This window comes from Atractosteus spatula, chromosome 5 (genome assembly GCF_055471065.1).
Source record: "Atractosteus spatula isolate fAtrSpa1 chromosome 5, fAtrSpa1.hap1, whole genome shotgun sequence".
Classification (NCBI taxonomy): domain Eukaryota; kingdom Metazoa; phylum Chordata; class Actinopteri; order Semionotiformes; family Lepisosteidae; genus Atractosteus; species Atractosteus spatula.
This window is the reverse complement of record NC_142710.1, coordinates 13,579,730-13,600,403: the sequence shown is the minus strand read 5'-3', so window position 1 is coordinate 13,600,403 and position 20,674 is coordinate 13,579,730. Positions and strand designations below refer to the sequence as shown.

Here is a 20,674-nt window from a genome sequence, read left to right as displayed (position 1 = left end):
CCCAGATCCTTAGCTACCGCTCCACCAGTAACCGCTGGCAAGTGTAGACTACACCTTTTCATCACTGTTGGTTTTGGAGCCGGTTGATTTCTATAATTCACTAGGAATGACAACACCCAAGATCAGAGTGTGATGAACTATTGTGGAGCGAATATTGGCTTAACCCACTTGGCTGAGGGCCGACCTCCTGGCCATAGGACGAGGAGCCCAGGACCCCCACGCAAGGTAACCAAGGGGCAGGTGGAGTGGAGGTGGGATGCAAAAGTCGCACGCGAGGGAGAGTAGGAAATCACGCTGGTATTTATAGCGTTCGGTGGAGGAAGGACGAAGGGAGTGATTGCAAATGACTGACGGCTGCGTATGATTGAGCGTGGTTGTTGTCATCCCTCCCGAACTTTCGTTATCAACTCCGTTCATTGATCGTGTCTTTGGTTATGCGGTAGATCGAACTGATGGGAGGAAGGAGGTGTTACAGCACTCAATAAAATAGTCCACCCCACTGGCCCGTGACCGGGGTCTGTGACCTGGAGGAGACTGACAGTGACAGAGTCCTCAGCTGTCTTAGCGATACGTCTGTCCTGCAACGGGCCACAGCACAGCCAGGCAACAGTGACGGTCAAGACCAGACGCCAGATGTGCGTAGCTGTTGGGATCGAGTCTGTCTCCACTCTTATAGATGGGCGTGCTCAGGCCTTGGTTCCGGGCCTCGGGGAAACATCCTCCTATCATGATGAGATTGAGGAGTTTGAGCAGGGCTTCTTGCAACTTCGGGCTGCTGTGTCCCAGCATCTCGTTGTTGACTCCATCTTGGCCACAGGCTTCGCGTGGTCTGAGGGCCTGGAGTTTGTCCGGTAGCTCCTGCTCAGTGACCAGGGAGTCTAAGGGGTTCTGGTTGTCTTTGATAGCCAATTCCAAAATTTCGAGTTTTTCCATAAACGGTGCTGTGGTCTGATTGATTCGTGCCTGGGAGCTCTTGACGGAGATTTTCACAGTATGTTTGCCAGATTGTTCCATTTTGGATGGCCGGTTCTTCTGGTTTTGATTGAAATTGTTCCACTCCTCCCAGAAGCCGCTCTGACTGCGTGACGGGTGGCGTGCTCGTGTGCGTGCTGCTCTTCGTTGCCGGCGCGTGCTGGTGAAGTCTTGCCGTGTCGCAGTACCCGAAGGCGCAGAGCTGTGCTGCGTGGCTGTCTGTGTGTTTGATCTGAGAGTTCTCGGTGTGCTTTTCCGTTGCGTTTGCACTCCCCATCAAACCACAGTTCTTTCGCTATTGCTTTTCGGGAGTTTTTTTCTGTTGTTTTTTACCTGCCCCACCCTGTACTTGTGTCTCCCAGAAGTAAATATTTAGACCCATTTCCATGGAGTTATTTGGATTGTATGGGAGCTCTCAGGCGGCGAGGAAACACCCTTAGCCCGCAGCTCTTCACCCTGGACCGATTCCCACGGAAGGCTGGCCCGCAGCTGGGATTGTCCCTGCACTGTTTCCCTTCACAGCCCCTTCCTCGGGTTTCTTCATTCCTCATTTTATTATCTTTTTTTTTTTTTATCTGCAGACTGCACCCGTCGACAGAAGGGAAAATCTTTCTCAGGCTCTCCACTGGCGCGGAGGAAACAGAGGAAAGAATGCGGAGGGACCTACAGCCGACTCTCTTAACACGCGAGCCAGGACCGCTCGCACTGCGGGAAGAGCTGATCCTCGCGGTGGGACCCGCCCAGCTCTTTGCTGCCTCCTACGCTGGTCAGACACCCAGCTAGTGTTACTGTCTGTGTAGGGTCTGTAGCAGTCCAGTTAGTGTGTGTGCCCCTAGGTAAGGGACACACAGGTGTTGTCTGATCTGTGCTGTGTCTCGGTTGACTGGGTTTTGTGTTGTTGTAACTGCGCTGGTGCCAGAGAGCTTCAGGACCAGCTGGCTGAGGGGGCTCAGCTCTGGGCTCAGCTCTGGGCTCAGCAGGGCCGTGTGGTGGCAGGAATGCTGGTCACTGCTGTCTTCTGTATGCTGACTAGCAGTGGGTATTGGTATAATTTGGTCCTGCACGCATTGTTTTTCTCTGCACAATGCAGAATGTTTTTACAGATCTCTGTTTGCAGGTCTTGGACGGGGAATTTGCCCCATTTAGAGCCAGCAGCCATATCTCCCTGCAGCTCACAGCCCTCAGCCCACTGAGGCTCAGCAGGTGTGAGCCTGGTCAGTACCTGGAGGGGAGACTCCTGGGAAAGCTGAGGCTGCTGCTGGAAGAGGTGTTAGTGGGGCCAGTAGGGGGCGCTCACCCTGCAGTCTCTGTGGGTCTTAATGCCCCAGTATAGTGATGGGGACACTATACTGTAAAAAGGTGCCGTCCTTCAGATGAGACATAAAACTGAGGTCCTGACTCTCTGTGGTCACTAAATACTCCAGGGTGTTTCTTGAAAAGGTTAGGGGTGTTACCCTGGTGTCCTGGCCAGATTTCCCCCTGGCCTTTACCAGTCATGGCCTCCTAATAACCCCCCTCTCTGAACTGGCTTCATCACTCTGCTCTCCTCCCCACTGAGAGCTGGTGTGTGTGAGCAAACTGGAGCATCATCCAGGTGGGGCTGCACACTGGTGGTGGAGGGGATCCCCATTACCTGTAAAGTGCTATGAGTGGAGTGTCCAGAAAAACGCTATATAAGTGTAAATGATTATTATCATTTTAGTGTAATCCTAGTTGACCTAAATGCCACACAGGGCGGTGGGTTGGCTCACGCTTTCAAATATATAGAACCTTTTTTTATCCAAACAAGAGCAATGTCTCCAGGATCAAAACTGGAGACTCGTTGCCACACCGGAGCAAAGAGAAGAGCAATCTGAGCTGAAGCGGCACAGCAGCCTCCCGCCTAGGACTTGAACCCGTAACCCCTGAGCTCTGAGGTCCCTGACGCTCTTCCCTGTGCGCCTCAGCTCCGAGCTGTGTGGGCACTGACCATCCAGTCCTCCCGCTCCGGACGACTGACCACGCCTGTCCAAAGCCTTGGAAACTGAAGTGGGGTGCAAACCTGGAATGCACAGCCCAAAAGAGGGGGTGCACCTCCCCAGTCCGCCAGAACATTAGTAATGACACCCCAAAGGGCCGACAAGAAGGACAGGGACAGGAGCGGGGGTCTGGGGTTGTTAAAGATAGTTTTATTGATTTATTTAAACAATGACAATAAATACTAATTTAAATATATTTAGATACAGAATTGCTATGCAGTTTTTACACATTGATTTTAGTTTTGTACATTTTTATGCTATGCTGTGCATGGCTACTTTAAAATTAAATATATTACTTTCTTAAAACTGATAAAGGAAACACAAGTTTAAAATTAAGGTCAAGCAGGAGGAGGGAGGGAAGTCAGGAACTATTTTCTCTCACTGACTTTCCTGCAGGGGAAAATAGATCCGGCTGGCAAGAAGGCAGACGTAATGAGGTTTCTCAATGGATTAGTACGCCCTTGCCTTCCCAACATCAGAAACTCGGTTTCAACAGAAGCGATCATCAACAAACACCTTCAAACGGAAATCTAGAGAAGAGGACTGCTTTTCTACACACGGTGAGCTAAATGGCCTGCTCACAGGGTAAGAGAAATAAGAAGTTTGTTTTGAAAACAACTTTAATTGAGGGTAAAACAACAAAGAAAAAACTTTCCTATTCGCACAGACAGCAGTGTTACCATCCAGCAGCCTGATTAGACCAGATCTCAGGAGCTCAGCAGAACTGGACAGGGTCAGTACTGTCAGGACTCTGTAGGAGATCAGTCAGGTGCTGTAACTGTGTCCGTGGCCCAGTAGGGGGCAGTCCATTAAGGTGACTTGAGACACTATGTTGTAGGAGGTACTGTCCTGACTGCTGGTCCGTACAGATCCCAGGACACTGTCAGTAAGAGTAGAGGTTTCCTGACTGCTGGTCAGTCACTAAAAGTAGGGGTGTTGACCCCAGTGTCTTGACTAAACTCTACTCTGGGCTAGACAGTCCCTCTTAACCCTCCTGGTGCAGCAGTTTCTCTCTGCTGCCACTGATCTGTGTGTTGGGTGGCTGCATTCAGTGAGTCTCCTCCTGTGTGTAAAGACCTTCAGGATACTTGCTGGTAAAAGGCACAATATAAATACAAGAACTTATATCCTCACCCAAAATCCAGATTTCTAACATAAAGTCATAACTAGGTTTATATTACAATTCATTACAAAAACACCCTGTTTATATGCTGAAGGATATATCATTACTTTTCAAAGATAATTTAAGATTAAAGATCACACAACATATCCTTACAAATATGCAAATAAAACAAAAGACATGGTGCTTTCATGAAGGTAAAAGGTTATTTGCTTCAAATCTAAAACATAAGTTGCTACAAGGTTCTCTATTCTGGTCTGTCTGACAACCTTTTTTTCCACCTAATCTATTCATTATAAGCCTTCTTCCCACCAGTCCTGCTGTGCTTCTTTCTGCACCCACGCTGCTGCTCTGGGGAGAGAAGGAGCGGCTTGAGTCGCTAAAGTAGTAGCAAACCAGGCCTTTCCCCTAATGCATTGGCAAAGGACTCGGCTGCCGCGAGTGATGTGGTCACTGGTCTGGGCGTGCACCACCGAAGGCAACAGCAGACCAGGCCGATGTGTCAATTCAGACAGCCGCGAGAAGGTACAGGCAGGGGGTCAGCGGCTCGAACCCTGGGCAGCACTGAGAACTGTACTGAGATTCGCTCAGCTGTCAGAAGGGCAGAATATTCCTGCAGGACCTGGTGGGTGTCGGGGAGGCACCAGCTCGTACCCCCACTGTGCAGACGCCCTTGCCGAAGGAGGCAGTGGCTCCCCAGGTCTCTGCGGGCCGTGGGGATTATTGCTAACGAGGGCGACAGGAAATCGTCCACCTTTTGGAAAGGTTGGGCAAAGTGCTCTTGGCAAACGAAAGCAGGTGAAGGCTCTGGGTTTTCTCCAGCAGAGCGGGGCGGGTCCGCGGAGAACGGGAAGTCAGAAACAACGTCGGCAGCGCGGCGACTGCGACTGCGATAAACCTGGCGCTCCGGCGGTCTCCTCCTGCTGGCTCAGCGCGTGAAGGGCAGACCCAGCCCCTACCGCCGAGTCCGCAGATTCACAGGGGCACAACACCAAGCACAGAACAGAGCAGGCACACACCCCGCAGGGCCCGAGGTCCTGTGGCCCATCGGGGAGACGCAGGCAGAGAGCCCAGGACGACCCAGACAGTCGGGTTTGTGTGGCTCAGCGTCGCTGTAGAGCTGTGGCTCCCGGTCCTGCTCCAGGAGGATCCGCGTCTCCTGGTTTTCACTCCAGCCTGAGCTCTTCCTCACAGACTAACTCATTTCAGTTCCCCGTTGGGGGGGTGAGGGGAGGGATGTTCAAAAATTCAAGTGGGATCTGTAACTGTATCAACCCTGTTCCAGTTCTGGGGTTCAGGACTGCCGAAATGTAACCGCAGGAGCAACTTGCCCCAAGTGGGCGGATCTGATACAGCGCCACTCCCACTCTGGGCGTGTCCGATAAAAGGGTCACTCCCACTGGCGTGTCTACTAGCATGGTCACTAGCGTGTCTGAGTGTCTGATACACAGACAGTCCCACTGGGGGGGGTGTCTTACACAGTGTCACTCCCACTTGGGGGCATGTCCAGGATAGTGTCACTCCCCTGTTGGGGCGTGTCTAACAGTGTCACTCCCACTTGGGGGCATGTCCAGGATAGTGTCACTCCCCTGTTGGGGCGTGTCTTACAGAATGTCCCTCCCACTTGTGGCGTATTCAGGACAGTGTCACTCAGGACTGAAGAAATGAATCAAAACACTGAATGAGCAAGAGGACGAATTAAACCTTCAACCAGCAGTGAAGATCTGGAGCTCAGCTGGAGGGAGAGCCAGCAGACTGTGTTCCCGCAGGACCAAGACTGGGTCCACTGATCTGCAGGAGCTGCTGTAAAATTACAACAACTCAGAGCACAGTACAGCACATGACCAGGGTACGACAGACCTGAGCTGTACTGCTGGCCCTGCAGTGTGAGGTCGTGTGTCAATACTGATCAGAAGAAGGTTAACGGCAGAGAGACTGGGATGAAGGAGAGAGTCTCGTCTGAGGAACCTGAGACAAGCAGGTCAAGCTCTGACTGAAGACACACAGCGAGGGCAGAGTGAGAGAGACAGTGACAGGGAGTGAGTGCGAGAAAGAGTGAAAGAGAGTGAGAGAGAGCAGGAGTGAGAGACACAGTGACAGGGAGTGAGGATGAGAGAGAGTGAAAGGTGTGAAGGAAAGAGTGAGTGAGAGAGACTGGGAGAGAGTGAGAGAGTGTGAGAGTGAGAGAGATGGAGTGAGGGTGAGAGTGAGTCTGAGAGACTGGGAGAGAGTGAGAGAGTGTTAGTGTGAGAGTGAGACATAGAGAGAGAGAGAGTAGAAGCGTCAGAGAGACTGTGTGAGGGACTGGAACAGGGAGGGTGTGAGAGTGACACAGAGGGAGAGGTTGCAGGTTCGAGATGCCTCTCGTCTTCTGGACTCTCTGCTGTCTCTCCCTCCTCCCCGTCCCTGCGGCGCCACTGATCCGCTCGGATCGGCGCCCTCGTGCTCACTCCCGGAAGGTCTGCACCCAGGCCAGCGTGCGGCACCGGCTCTCCTCCCAGGAGTACAGGGGCTGGTAGCCGAAGTGGCGGCGGGCCTTGTCGGTGCTCACGGTGAAGGTGGTGCTGGCCACGGCCAGCGTGTAGCGGTTCAGCAGGGGCGAGTAGTTGCACAGCGGCCGCAGCAGCATGTGCAGCAGGTCGTTGGTCGTGGCCGCGGCCCACAGCAGCCACATGGGGATGCGCACCTCGCGGAAGCCGAAGCCCGACAGGAACTGCATGTTGAAGTCCTCGTAGCTCTTGTAGGGAGAGTCGTCATAGCAGAAGTACACCTGCCCTCCCAGCAGCAGGGGGCGCTCCTGCAGGGACCTGCAGGCCAGCAGGTGCATCCAGGCTACATTCCCTGAGGCACAGAGATACAGGAGACAAACTGTGAGACGGAGGTGATGTTCAGGTGTGGGGTGGTGAGACAGAAGTGATACGCAGGTGTGGGGTGAGGGGAATCACAGTGAGACGGAGGTGATGTTCAGGTGTGGAGTGAAGAGACAGTGAGACGGAGGTAATGTTCAGGTGTGGGGTGAGGAGAAAGTGAGACAGAGGTGATGTTCAGGTGTGGGGTGAGGAGACAGTGATTTGGAGTTTGGAGACAGAGCGATGGAGGTGATGTTCAGGTATGTGATGAGGAGACAGACAGAGAGACACAGAGATACACAAACTGTGAGACAGAGGTGATGTTCAGGTGTGGGGTGAGGAGACAGTGAGACAGAGGTGATGTTCAGATTTGGAGTGAGGAGACAGAGCGATGGAGGTGATGTTCAGGTGTGTGATGAGGAGACAGAGAGACACAGAGATACACAAACTGTGAGACAGAGGTGATGTTCAGGTGTGGGGTGAGGAGACAGTGAGACGGAGGTGATTTTCAGGTGTAGGGTGAGGAGACAATGAGATGGAGGTGATGTTCAGGTGTGGGGTGAGAAAAACCACAGTGAAACGGAGGTGATGTTCTGGTGTAGGGTGAGGAGACTGTAAGGCAGAAGTGATGTTCAGGTGTGGGGGGAGGAGACAGTGACTAGGAGAGTCTGACATGCTGAGGCTGACTGGCAGAGCCTGGTGAAATGGGGCTGCCAGGGAAGCATGATGAAAAAACAAGCTCACAGCGAAGGCACTCTGCTGGACCAGTGTGGCAGGTGATGATCAAGAAGCAGAAATTAGATGGCATTTCTGATATCCTGCGTTGTGCAAAGCAGGCAGGAGACTGTACTACCTCAGGAAGCTCAATGTCAGAGCACTGATGCAGCACAGATTTGAGATTTAAATGCTTAACTGGAGTCAGTGCTTAATTGGAGGCTTGAGTGGAGGCGGCCGGAGCTGGTCCTCATGGGTTTGGCAGGAACACATGCACTCATGGGAATTCTGCTCTTTCCCATGATGACTGCAGATTTCCCGGGCGTTACAGGAATGAGCTGGTGTGGGAGTGAGGATCAGTGTGTGTACCTGCATAGACACGGCCATGTTCAATGTGCTCGGGGATGCCCCTCAGTATCCAGCCCCCAGTCTTCATGCCCCTGTTGTAGAAATCCTTCATCAGCTGGTGGTTCTCCCCGTAGATACCAGTGGGGCGCAGGGCACAAGTGTATAGGACCTTCCCCCCGCTGATCTGAAACAACATCACACATTGGGTACTGTGGCTACAGTACAGACTGGGGCAGGAGGTACAGTCCCTCAGTGCCAGTCTGCAGCAGTGAGGACACTGTGCCCACAGTACAGACTGGGGCAGGAGGTACAGTCCCTCAGTGCCAGTCTGCAGCAGTGAGGACACTGTGCCCACAGTACAGACTGGGGCAGGAGGCACAGTCCCTCAGTGCCCGTCTGCAGCAGTGAGGACACTGTGCCCACAGGACAGACTGGGGCAGGAGGTACAGTCCCTCAGTGCCAGTCTGCAGTAGTGAGGACACTGTGCCCACAGGACAGACTGGGGCAGGAGGTACAGTCCCCCAGTGCCAGTCTGCAGCAGTGAGGACACTGTGCCCACAGGACAGACTGGGGCAGGAGGTACAGTCCCTCAGTGCCAGTCTGCAGCAGTGAGGGCACTGTGCCCACAGTACAGACTGGGGCAGGAGGTACTGTCCCCCAGTGCCAGTCTGCAGCAGTGAGGACACTGTGCCCACAGGACCGGGGGGCTGCAGTCTTACCTGCTTGCCGTTGGCGTTCAGGACCAGCCTCTCGGCCTCCGCCTTGCTCTTGGGGTAGGCCATGTCGTGGAAGACATTGTACTCCGTGTCCTCGTTCCCCCTGCGGGCGCCAGCGGAGAGAGAGGAGAGTCAGTCCAGCTCCTCCTCCACACAGCCACTCTAGCTCCAGGAGGAGTAAGCGACGGGGAGGAAAGAGCACAGGTGTGCCGGTGACACCTGGAGAGATCCGACTGGGATCAGGAGAGATCTGAGCGGTACAGGAGAGATCCGATTAGGAACAGTAGAGATCTGAACGGTACAGGAGAGATCCGATTGGGATCAGGAGGGATCTGAACGGTACAGGAGAGATCTGATTGGGAACAGGAGAGTTGTGACCAGGACCAGGAGAGATCCGATTGGGAACAGGAGAGATCTGAACACTACAGGAGAGATCCGACTGGGATCAGGAGAGATCTGAACACTACAGGAGAGATCTGATTGGGAACAGGAGAGTTGTGACCAGGACCAGGAGAGATCCGATTGGGATCAGGAGAGATCTGATCACTACAGGAGAGATCCGATTGGGATCAGGAGGGATCTGAATGGTACAGGAGAGATCTGATTGGGAACAGGAGAGTTGTGACCAGGACCAGGAGAGATCCGATTGGGATCAGGAGAGATCTGATCACTACAGGAGAGATCCGACTGGGATCAGGAGAGATCTGAACACTACAGGAGAGATCCGATTGGGATCAGGAGGGATCTGAACAGTACAGGAGAGATCTGATTGGGATCAGGAGAGATCTGAACGGTACAGGAGAGATCTGATTGGGAACAGGAGAGTTGTGACCAGGACCAGGAGAGATCTGATTGGGATCAGGAGAGATCTGAACAGTACAGGAGAGATCCGATTGGGATCAGGAGAGATCTGAGCGGTACAGGAGAGATCTGACTGGCTGTAGGTGAGAATCGATCGGGACTAGGAGACAGGGCTCACTTCCTCACTGCATGCCTGTGGTGGACACCACAGAGGCCTAAGCCTGGCTGTACTCTCGCCTGGCCTTTCAGGAAAGGAGGCGACACCAGAGCCCGCAGAGCAGGATTGAACAGCCCAGCTTGACCTTTGACCCCAGCACATGTGACAAATCGTTTGGACACTGCAGTGTAGTTTTACTTCCAGCCAGATCCCGAACAATCAGAACAAAAAACAGCCTAGGACACAGATTTCTCCCTGACTTAAGCAGCTGCTGAGACTGTATTTCTCTCTCCTGAAAAATGTGAATCATCTCTGCTGCCAAAATCCGAGTCTGGCAGCCTGAATGTCCGGATCTGCATTCCTAAAGTGCAGAGAGCGAGGGATAAAAGGAGGAGTAGGAGCCAACTTATCTCTGCTCTGAATGCCTGGAGGAGCCAGACCTCAGGAGAGGAGTGAGGAGTGTTCATAAACAGAGAGGGGGAGCCAGAGAGAAGGAAAGGGGCAGGGAGAGGGGAACAGGGAGACAGGGAGAGAGAGAGAGACAGGCAGGGGGAGAGGTGGATGAATGGGAATTCAAGAAGGGAGGGAATCCAGCTGTATCTCATCAGCTGCTGGGTTGGTCTGTCCTGGGACACCAGAATTAATGCATGAGACATGTGGCCAGGAGACTGAGAGCAAAACAACATTTTTCCCGATACACTGATTCCACTGTCCTGCTGTGTGTTGTGCTCATTACTAAGGGTTTCTCTGTGATCTCCCCTCTCTCTCTCTGTGTCTCTTGTTCTGTTATGCGGGTTTCTTAATGAGTTATATCTTTTATGTGGTTTCCTGAATGATTGCCTCTGGATAGTATTGTTTTTGTTGTCGACTGCAGACAGAGGGAGGGTGTGGGAGGCAGAGTGGGGAATGAATCTGGAATTAATACTGAAAATCTCAACAAACAATCATGCAAGGACCCAGTACAATAATAACACTGTACTACACTGCTGTAACACACAGTCTCCCCTCGGCCCTGTACTGTAATAACACTGTACTACACTGCTGTAACACACAGTCTCCCCTCGGCCCTGTACTGTAATAACACTGTACTACACTGCTGTAACACACAGTCTCCCCTCAGCCCTGTACTGTAATAACACTGTACTACACTGCTGTAACACACAGTCTCCCCTCGGCCCTGTACTACACAGCTGTAACACACAGTCTCCCCTCGGCCCTGTACTGTAATAACACTGTACTACACTGCTGTAACACACAGTCTCCCCTCGGCCCTGTACTGTAATAACACTGTACTACACTGCTGTAACACACAGTCTCCCCTCGGCCCTGTACTGTAATAACACTGTACTACACTACTGTACTGTACCAAACCAGCACAGCGGTCCTGCTCTCAGGCATGAAGCACACAATGCACCAGGCAAAAATCCAGAGAATGTTGTCAGATGTTCCCGGAACCTCAGCAATCTCTTCTCTCTGGATTTCACGGGATGACTGTTTTCCAAAAGCATGTGCACTGTGTCCCGCCTGCCCCACTCTGAGGAAGACCCTGCTCCTCACAGTGGGATAGATCCTTCTCACTCTACTGAAGACCCTGCTCCTCATGGTGGGATAGATCCTTCTCACTCTGAGGAAGACTCTGCTCTTCACAGTGGGATAGATCCTTCTCACTTTGATGAAGACTCTGCTCCTCTCAGTGGGATAGATCCTTCACACTTTGATGAAGACTTTGCTCCTCACAGTGGGATAGATCCTCCTCACTCTACTGAAGACCCTGCTCCTCACAGTGGGATAGATCCTTCTCACTTTGATGAAGACCAGGCTCCATACAGAGCGTACTATACGCTGCACAATATCGGTGGAGCTTAGAACACAAATCTGTTTTTAAACTGATGCAGCCTCAAGCGGAGCCTATCCCGACCTGACAAAATACTTCAAATTCTACAGTCAGCTTGTTTGCACTGAGGTCTGGACCATTTCCAGCCTTTAAGTAATAAGTAATTACTTAAATAATTAAGTAATAAGTAATATGTTTCCCTTGGTCCTCCTCCTGACAGCTGGCACGCTCTTCCAGTGGGCTGTAACTGTGCCCGAGATATAGCACTTTCTCGGAATATCAGAACAGCATCTTTGGAATTCCAATGGGGCAGCCTGGAGCCTCCTTCCTCGTAGCTCCGGGGTCCTGGGTTCAGATCTGGTGCACAACATCTGTCTGTGCGGAGTCTGCGTGCTCTGCTCCGGCGATGGGCTGGCGTCCCGGGCGGGGAGGTAGCAGGCCCATGCTCACGGTCCAGCCCTGAGCCCTGCGCTTATGGGACAAGAGTCTGGATAATGGATGATCTTGAGCAGGTGTGTGCTGTGCTTAGCCAGAAATACCAGAAAACACATCAGCTCCTCACATGGAGCGTCAACTGGTTGGGTTTGGTTGCCGTCCCAGTTTACCCTTCAGGTGCTGCAACAGGCTGTTTTCTCAAAGCCCTCTCTGGTACTGGGGAGCCACTGGGAACACAGTGACAGGGGACATCTTCTGGAGCATGTTTCCACACGTTAGTCCACATTTATACCCCAACATCAAACATGGTGTGGGTGACGGGAGTGTGGAACAAGCTGCCCAGTCCCGTTGTTGAAGCCGACAGCCTGACGTCTCTCAAGAAACAGCTGAATCAGATCCTCCAGAGAGGTGATAACTGGGGAAATCCAGAAGGTGTAACGTGTTCACTTCATTTCTGAAATTAACACTACCCACACTGACCCAAAGACACAAACACAACTCCACACCCCCACCCCCACAGTATCAAACCAGCCTGGCCAGCAGGTGAGGAGCAGAGCGCTGTGCACCTGGAGTGTGACTGACAATACTGTAAAACCTGGAGCGGATCAGGGCGCTGTGCACCTGGAGTGTGACTGACAATACTGTAAAACCTGGAGCGGATCAGGGCGCTGTGCACCTGGAGTGTGAATGACAATACTGTAAAACCTGGAGCGGATCAGGGCGCTGTGCACCTGGAGTGTGACAGACAATACTGTAAAACCTGGAGCGGATCAGAGCGCTGTGCACCTGGAGTGTGACTGACAATACTGTAAAACCTGGAGCGGATCAGGGCGCTGTGCACCTGGAGTGTGACTGACAATACTGAAATAAGAGCAGGTCTGCTGACACTATTTCAGCTGGAACGTGTGGCGACACCCTGTTTCGCTATGTAACCTGCTGCCAGGGCGTTCATCTTAACAAACAGGCACAGGACGCTTCTTAGCCGGCTCAGTCAGCCTCGCACCAGGAATGAGATCCCTTTCCCCGGGTTCGGCCACCGAGCACAAAGAGTTAACACCCGATAGAAGCAGACAAACTACACAACACAGGCCGTCCGCCTTCACAACCTGCAGCTGAGACGCCTGGGCAAGACAAGGCCTATTGTCAGAGCCACCTCCTCCGCCAGCGTCTCTGTAACCACGTCTCAGAAACCCCAGTGAGTCAGGACTGGAACCCACTGACCTCTCAACTGCTCGGCAATAACCCCTCGTAGGGCCTTGTTTTCTCCAACTGAAAGTAAATATGCAGAGAATGACACACAGGTCCTTACACCACAGGAAAGGAACTGCAGGCGGGGGGAAAAGTAAGCGACCCTCAGCTGGTCAGAGCTCAGAAGGCCCAACTTTCCACACAGAGGGGTGGGAGTGTGGAACAAGCTGCCCAGCCACGCTGCTGGGTGAGACACTCAGTCAGGACAGGAGGCTCTTCTTTACACAGAGGGTGGCGGGAGTGTGGAACAAGCTGCCCAGCCACGCTGCTGGGTGAGACACTCAGACAGGACAGGAGGCTCTTCTTTACACAAAGAGTGTGGAACACGCTGCTCAGCCATGTCCGGACTTCTCTCAAGAAACAGTTGGATGAGATCCTGGGATCAATTAGCTAATTCGCTACCAGCGACCAAACGGGTAAGTTGGTCCAAACGGCCTCCTCTCATTTGTGACTTGTCTTGTGTTTTAATGCTTGCTTCCAGTTCAGTTCTGGAGTCACATCCAGTACCTCACAGCAGCCCCCCTGGCCTGGGAGCTGGAAACTCTGTCTCAGCTGGCGCGGGGACAAGGCCAGATAAGAGTCAGAGAATCAGACACCAGCCCTCCTGTCTGCACCGGGACAGGCATCTGAAGTAAAAGTAAAGATGGGGGTTAAATTAAGTCCTTTCTGCTTGAAGATTAGACTTCTAAGCAACAGGAGTTTATAGCAGGAAAGGGAGAACTGATAAGGATTCCAGATGCGAGCTCGGAGAGCTAGGAAACCCCCTGGGGAGTTAATCTCTGACCGTTTGGCCAAAAAGCTGTAAACTGGCCAAACACGTGACCTCCCCCCTTTACCATAATAATGAGTGACATCGGAAGCGTCAGGAAAACCCTATATAAACTGTAAGTTTGCGCCGGCACTTCGAACAATACTTCGGTTTTGTTGTTTCTTGCGGGAAACAAGAGTTCGTCTTTATTGTTCCTTGCATGCAATAAACTCATCTGTTTAACTTCATCTCGGGATCCAGAACCTTATTCTTTCTGTTACAACACATCCAATAACAACACAGGACCCTTCCTGGACCTCGTGCCTGTCACGTCTGTTCTCACATCTCAGCTGCCTGTCTCTCTCCTTCAGCAGGGGCTCATGTTGTAATCTGTCATCCGCAGAACCGATTTCCTTTGTCTCAACGGACGTTTTCACACCTGCTGTGAAGCACTTTGAGGAGCAACACTTACAGGTGCTCTTGCATGAGACAAAGCTTCTTCATCTTCGTCTTTTTGCTCCTTCTTGCTATCGTTGCTGTCTCGCTGGCAGGATTCCTGGGATGGTGCAGGGCCGCGCTGGGCGCCGACGTCAGGAGCTGCGGTTATTCTGGGAGGCCCGGACTGGGAGGGCAACAGCACCCTGGTACCCCACCATCCAGAGGTTGCGAACAGCTAGCGGAACAGCAGGACGCTCTGCGGCCTCGCTGCCTCAGCTCAACAGGGGGTGCACCAGAGACGCCCTGCTTTCAGAAAGACGGCCTCAGGTGCAGGAGCCGCTCAGAGACGAGACCATCAGAGCCAGGGCCTCCAGGAACGCAAGCTTTTCCCACGAGCCCCTTGCCTGCGTCCTGACCCCTGGCCTGGGGGTCAGAGGGGGCCCGGCTTACTTTCGAGGTGTCCTTCTAGAGGTCAAAGGGCAGCACGCCCCTGCTGGAGAGGTGGGGCCTGGACACAGAGCACAGGGACTGACTTTAACCGCTCGGTGCTGGAAAAGAAGTACTGCTGGGTGTTTAAAGAAATCGAATCCCAGAATTCCCACTCCTGCCGGATTCAGAAGAGTGTCCTGCTGGGGAAGGAAACTGCAGTCCGGCTGAAGAACTCCCATCAACGTGTGCCGGGCCAAGTTAGGCCAATACCCACTGCTAATCAAGGTACAGAAGAGAGTAATACAATATTACATCCGAAGGACAGGGACCAGCATTCCTGCCATCACACGGCCCTGCTGAGCCCAGAGCTGAGCCAGGAGCTGAGCCCCCTCAGCCAGCTGGTCCTGAAGCTCTCTGGCACCAGCGCAGTTACAACAACACAAAACCCAGTCAACCGAGACACAGCACAGATCAGACAACACCTGTGTGTCCCTTACCTAGGGGCACACACACTAACTGGACTGCTACAGACCCTACACAGACAGTAACACTAGCTGGGTGTCTGACCAGCGTAGGAGGCAGCAAAGAGAAACAGAGTCTGAGGAAGTACAGATACAGGCAGACCTGGCTTGAGAGGACAGGCTCAGTGACCACAGACTGGACATAGAAACTGGACACAGGCAGACCTGGCTGTCCAGAGAGGACAGGCTCAGTGACCACAGCCTGGATGTAGAAACTGGACAAAGGCAGACCTGGCTGTCCAGAGAGGACAGGCTCAGTGACCACAGCCTGGATGTAGAAACTGGACACAGACAGACCTGGCTATCCAGAGAGGACAGGCTGAGCTCTCACTGCCAGCAGGGAGAAACAAAGACAGATGCACTTTCTGCTGCACTGTGAGACATACTCTGGGATTAGATAAACATTTTTGTGCTCAAATAAATGCATTCCCCAAATTCCCACTCCTGCCAGAATCAGAACAGCTCCAGTCCTGTGATGTTTTATCGCTGTAAACGTCATCTAACTGTTATTGCCTTGGCAAGGCTGTAACCCTTGGTCACGACAACAGAGCTGAGGACAGAGAGACAGCAGAGAGAGGAGAGAGACTAAGGACACAGAGACAGCAGAGAGAGGAGAGAGACTGAGGGCAGAGAGAGGAGAGAGACTGAGGACACAGAGACAGCAGAGAGAGGAGAGAGACTGAGGACACAGAGACAGCAGGGAGAGGAGAGAGGGGTGAGAGACAGAGGAGAGACAAACGGGAGTGAGAGATAGCAGAGACACAGAGGAGAGACATTGAAGAGACGAGAGAGAAGAGACACGGGAGAGTGAGAGACAGGAGTGAGAGAGAACAGAGACAGAGGAGAGTGAGAGACAAGAGAGACAGGAGTGAGAGAGAACAGGGACAGAGGAGAGTGAGAGACAAGAGAGACCGGAGTGAGAGAGAACAGGGACAGAGGAGACTGAGAGACAAGAGAGACAGGAGTGAGAGAGAACAGAGACAGAGGAGACTGAGAGACAAAGAAAGACAGGAGTGAGAGAGAACAGGAACAGAGGAGAGTGAGAGACAAGAGAGACAGGAGTGAGAGAGAACAGAGACAGAGGAGACTGAGAGACAAGAGAGACAGGAGTGAGAGAGAACAGGAACAGAGGAGAGTGAGAGACAAGAGAGACAGGAGTGAGAGAGAACAGGGACAGAGGAGAGTGAGAGACAAGAGAGACAGGAGTGAGAGAGAACAGAGACAGGAGACTGAGAGACAAGAGAGACAGGAGTGAGAGAGAACAGGGACAGAGGAGAGTGAGAGACAAGAGAGACAGGAGTGAGAGAGAACAGAGAGAGGAGAGTGAGAGACAAGAGAGACAGGAGTGAGAGAGAACAGGGACAGAGGAGAGGGAGAGAAAGAGAGGAGGAGAGTGAGAGAGGAGGAGGAGAGGGAGTGAAAGAGAACAAGATGTGGACAGAAGAACAAGCCACGAGAGACAGAAGGAACACAGCCATTGATCGCGCTCAGTGTATAAACACAGAAACACGCCGGCACGGCCCCACTCCTCCTCCCAGCACAGACCCGACTGGACAACCTGATCGATCTGTGTGGAGTCTGCATGTTCTCCCTGTTTTTGTGTGGGTTTCCTCCAGGGGCTCCAGTTTCCTCCCACAGCCAAAAGACATGCTGGCAGGCTAACTGGTTTGTGGGAAACTTGGCCCTGGTGTGAGTGTGTGCCTGCCCTGCGATGGACTGTGTCCCTTCCAGCATGTGTCCTCAGGCCTTGTGTCTCTCGCTTGCTGGGATAGACTCCGGCTCCCCTGCAACCCTTACTTGGGCGAAGTGCTCAGAACATGGATGGATGAATAGTTTGAAATCTGTGTACAGCTTTAGTCACCACGATACGGAAAAGATGTTGCTGCTCTAGAATCAGACCAGAGAAGAGCAACCAGATACAGTCTGGGACTGAAGGGGAAGGTTTTGCTGAACAGGGCGACAGGGAATCAGACAGGGAGACAGGGAGATAAACAGGGTGACAGGGAATCACACAGGGAGACAGGGAGATAAACAGGGTGACAGGGAATCACACAGGGAGACAGGGAGATAAACAGGGTGACAGGGAATCACACAGGGAGACAGGGAGATAAACAGGGTGACAGGGAATCACACAGGGAGACAGGGAGATAAACAGGGTCACAGGGTAACAGTAATGACACAGAGAGTAATTACACAGTGAGAAAGGAAAGACATGGTGAGACAGGAATGAGGCAGAGAGACAGTAATGAGTTAAAGAGACAGGAAAGAGACAGAGAGACAGGAATGAGCCAGTGAGACAGCCTTGCCTGTAGAAGTGGTCTCCCTTGACATTGGGCCCCACCACCTCCATGCTGCTGGTGTAGACAAGATACTGGACCCCCAGCTCCTCGCAGGCGCGCAGCACATTCTCAGTCCCTGCAGACACACACACACACCAGAGGGGGCGTCAGAGGACCTCGACACCCTGAGCAAACTGACACCACTGCTCTGAGCTTCCAGAGGACCTGCTAAACACAGCGAATCTAAGAACACATCATGGCAGAGTGAGATTCCCTTGTAACCCTCCCTGATTTCACCTGCAATGACATAACAATTCAAATCAACCTGAAGAATCACACTCAACTGATAAGAAGAGTCACAGAGGAGAGCAGCCATTCGGCTGAGCTGGCCTGTGATGTAGCAAGAAGACAATTGATCTGTGTGTCTCAGCCTGCTGTTTCTTGCCAGACGTCAGAGTATCAGCTTCAACATGGCTGAGCAGCTTGTTCCACACTCCCACCCCACCTGTGTGTTAAGTAGTGCCTTCTGTTCTCACTTTAAAATCCACATCCCTGTAGTTTCCACTTGTAATCCTGGTTTGTGCTTCACTGCAGTTTCTGAAGAAATCTTCTGGGTTAACTTTGTCAATGGCTTTGAAGATTTTGAATACCTGTGTCAGTCACCTTGTAATCTTCTCTGTTAATACAGACTAAAGAGACTCAGTTCCTCCAGCCTGTCAATGTTGGACACTCCCATCAGACTAAAGAGACTCAGTTCCTCCAGCCTGTCAGTGTGGGACACTCCCTTCAGACTAAAGAGACTCAGTTCCTGCAGCCTGTCAGTGTGGGACATTCCCTTCAGACTAAAGAGACTCAGTTCCTTCAGACTGTTAGTGTAGGATTCTCTCTTCAGCCCCAGAATGTATCTAGTTTCTCTTCTCTTGACAGATTCCAGAGCAGCAATATTTTTTCTACAGTGTTGTGATGACTAAAGATACACACAATATTCTAAATTTGTTACAGTTTTCACATAAATGCTTCCCCTGACTGGAAGAAAGAAGTCATGAGTCAACATGAACATCTCTGTCTTTCTCACAAGGAAATTTGAAAGTAATGTTTAATAATGCAATATAGAGTACTATCTGTTTTACTCCTACACTTATACTGTATTGGGCTTGTAGAAAACATATTACTTCAGATTTTCTTTAGTTGTCCTACAGCAAATTGAGACCCTATAACCTGATAACAAAGCATCAATTTATATCATAATCAGAGAAATAATTACTAAAATGAGTCTTATTCATGAAGTTAATCATTCACATACTAATATGAAAGTACCAATGGTGTTAAAAGAAGAATAACAGGATAAAAAGTAAAATAGAAATTGATCTTCCTTAGACTGCCATAAACGATATGTAGCTTGAAAAGCACTGAAAAACAATTACTTGGTTTTGAAAATCTGTGAGGACATATCGTACAGAGTGACTGAACTCACACAGCTCAGTGCTCAACTTGCCACCCTGAGACAAAAGACCAAGCGAATCAAATGACCAAATCTTTTGCAACAAGAAGGAATTGTTGTTGAGTTTCACAGCTCCACCTGTTGGCGTGGTCTGGAGTTACAGGCAGGTCTGGGGGAGCCTACTAGTCTGACTTCTGGGGTGCCTGTTCCTCCACCAATGGGTGCCCACAGGTGGGGCTGCAGGCCCTCACAGCGAAACTCTCTTTCCTGGGAAGCAGAAGAACCAATTCCTTCGCTGGCTGTCAACCACACCTCTCCGAAGTGGGGGAATGGGCCTTGAGGACCAATATTTTCCACACTCCGGGTAGCCACAGGAACATCCTGTTTTCCTCTTTCCATAGCAACGAGCTGTGGATAGAAATTGCTTCCATCTGAGTTTCCAGGCCTTTGTGTTTCCTAATAACACACAACAAAGCGATCTGGACTTGGATTGGACTTGGAACAAGAACATTTGGATCTGGATCTGCCTCGGTGACTCAGCTGTAGGAAAATACGAGGAGCCAGACCAGGCAGTGCAGGAGAGCTCTTTCTTCGGGACACTGTCCTGTCCCGGGCAGTGCAGGAGGACACTTTCTCCGGCGTTCAAGTCCAGGCTGCAGGTCCTTCCGTGTGGAGTTTGCATGTTACCACCTTATTCATGCCTCAGTGGCCTAAAGGCATGCTGGGTACTCTGATCGTGAGTGGCAGCTCGTTCCCCGTGCTTGCTCCCGAGATGGACTGGCAGTCCAGCCTGTCTGTGTGCCGGTGGGAGGGCAGAAACATGTGAGCTGGCATCAGAAGATGCAGCTCGTCAGCGTCTCTTCTATCAGCGCCCGCAGCTTAGCGCTCCAGGTGTGGACAGGGGTCGGCAGGGTCAGTGCCCGGGCGCTGGTGCCCAGCAGGGAGGGAGCGGCGCAGCCGGGACTCACCGTGCACGTTGACCGCGCGGATGGTCTCCTCAGGGATACGGTACCAGACGTCCACCAGGCTGGCGGAGTGGATGACGAGGTGCGCCCCCTGCAGGGCATCTCTTACTGTGGGGTAGTCAGTGATGTCACCCTGGATCAGTCGGATCTTTACTCTCTCTGTGGAAAGAAGGGAAAAACTGTGATGTCACATATACGGCACTGCACAGGCACTGTGATGTCATACATACTAGACTGCACAGACACTGTGATGTCATACACAGTGTAATGTGCAGGAGCTATGATGTCATACATACACCAGGCTGAACTGCACTGGACTCCACAGGGGCTGTAATGTCACACCCCACGCACTGTACTCTAACATTATAGACTGGAGGGTGTAAATAACTGAAAACAGGAGGGGTAAAATTATATCAAGGTCCTGATAAAGGCTTGCCAAATTCTAAACTGATGTCAACTGCACACTCATTACTCTGCTCTCCTCCCCACTGAGAGCTGTGGTGAAGGAATACCAGGCGGAACCAAATTAATACAACATGAGGTCTCCATGGCACAAGGAGGTAACGGGGTAAAAAGCAGGGCAGCCAACTCGCAACACAAACAGTACGTTGACAAGTGCACAATCACTCAGTGAGCAGAGC

At 51.9% G+C, this 20,674-nt stretch overlaps 1 protein-coding gene across 2 annotated transcripts in view; it reads right to left on the bottom strand.

The window, feature by feature from the left end:
* Positions 1-3,120: 3,120 nt before the first annotated feature.
* The window catches only part of LOC148834211 (3 beta-hydroxysteroid dehydrogenase type 7-like), a 40,784-nt gene continuing 23,230 nt past the window's right edge, over positions 3,121-20,674 (bottom strand). For both annotated transcript variants that reach the window (XM_088916951.1, XM_088916950.1), the window contains exons 3-7: positions 20,037-20,192; positions 17,655-17,763; positions 8,741-8,840; positions 8,043-8,205; positions 3,121-6,951 (exon numbers count right to left, since the gene is read on the bottom strand). In XM_088916951.1, coding sequence (XP_088773077.1) covers positions 6,557-6,951; positions 8,043-8,205; positions 8,741-8,840; positions 17,655-17,763; positions 20,037-20,192 — 923 coding nt within the window. In that variant the 3' untranslated portion in view covers positions 3,121-6,556. The remainder of the gene's footprint in view (positions 6,952-8,042; positions 8,206-8,740; positions 8,841-17,654; positions 17,764-20,036; positions 20,193-20,674) is intronic.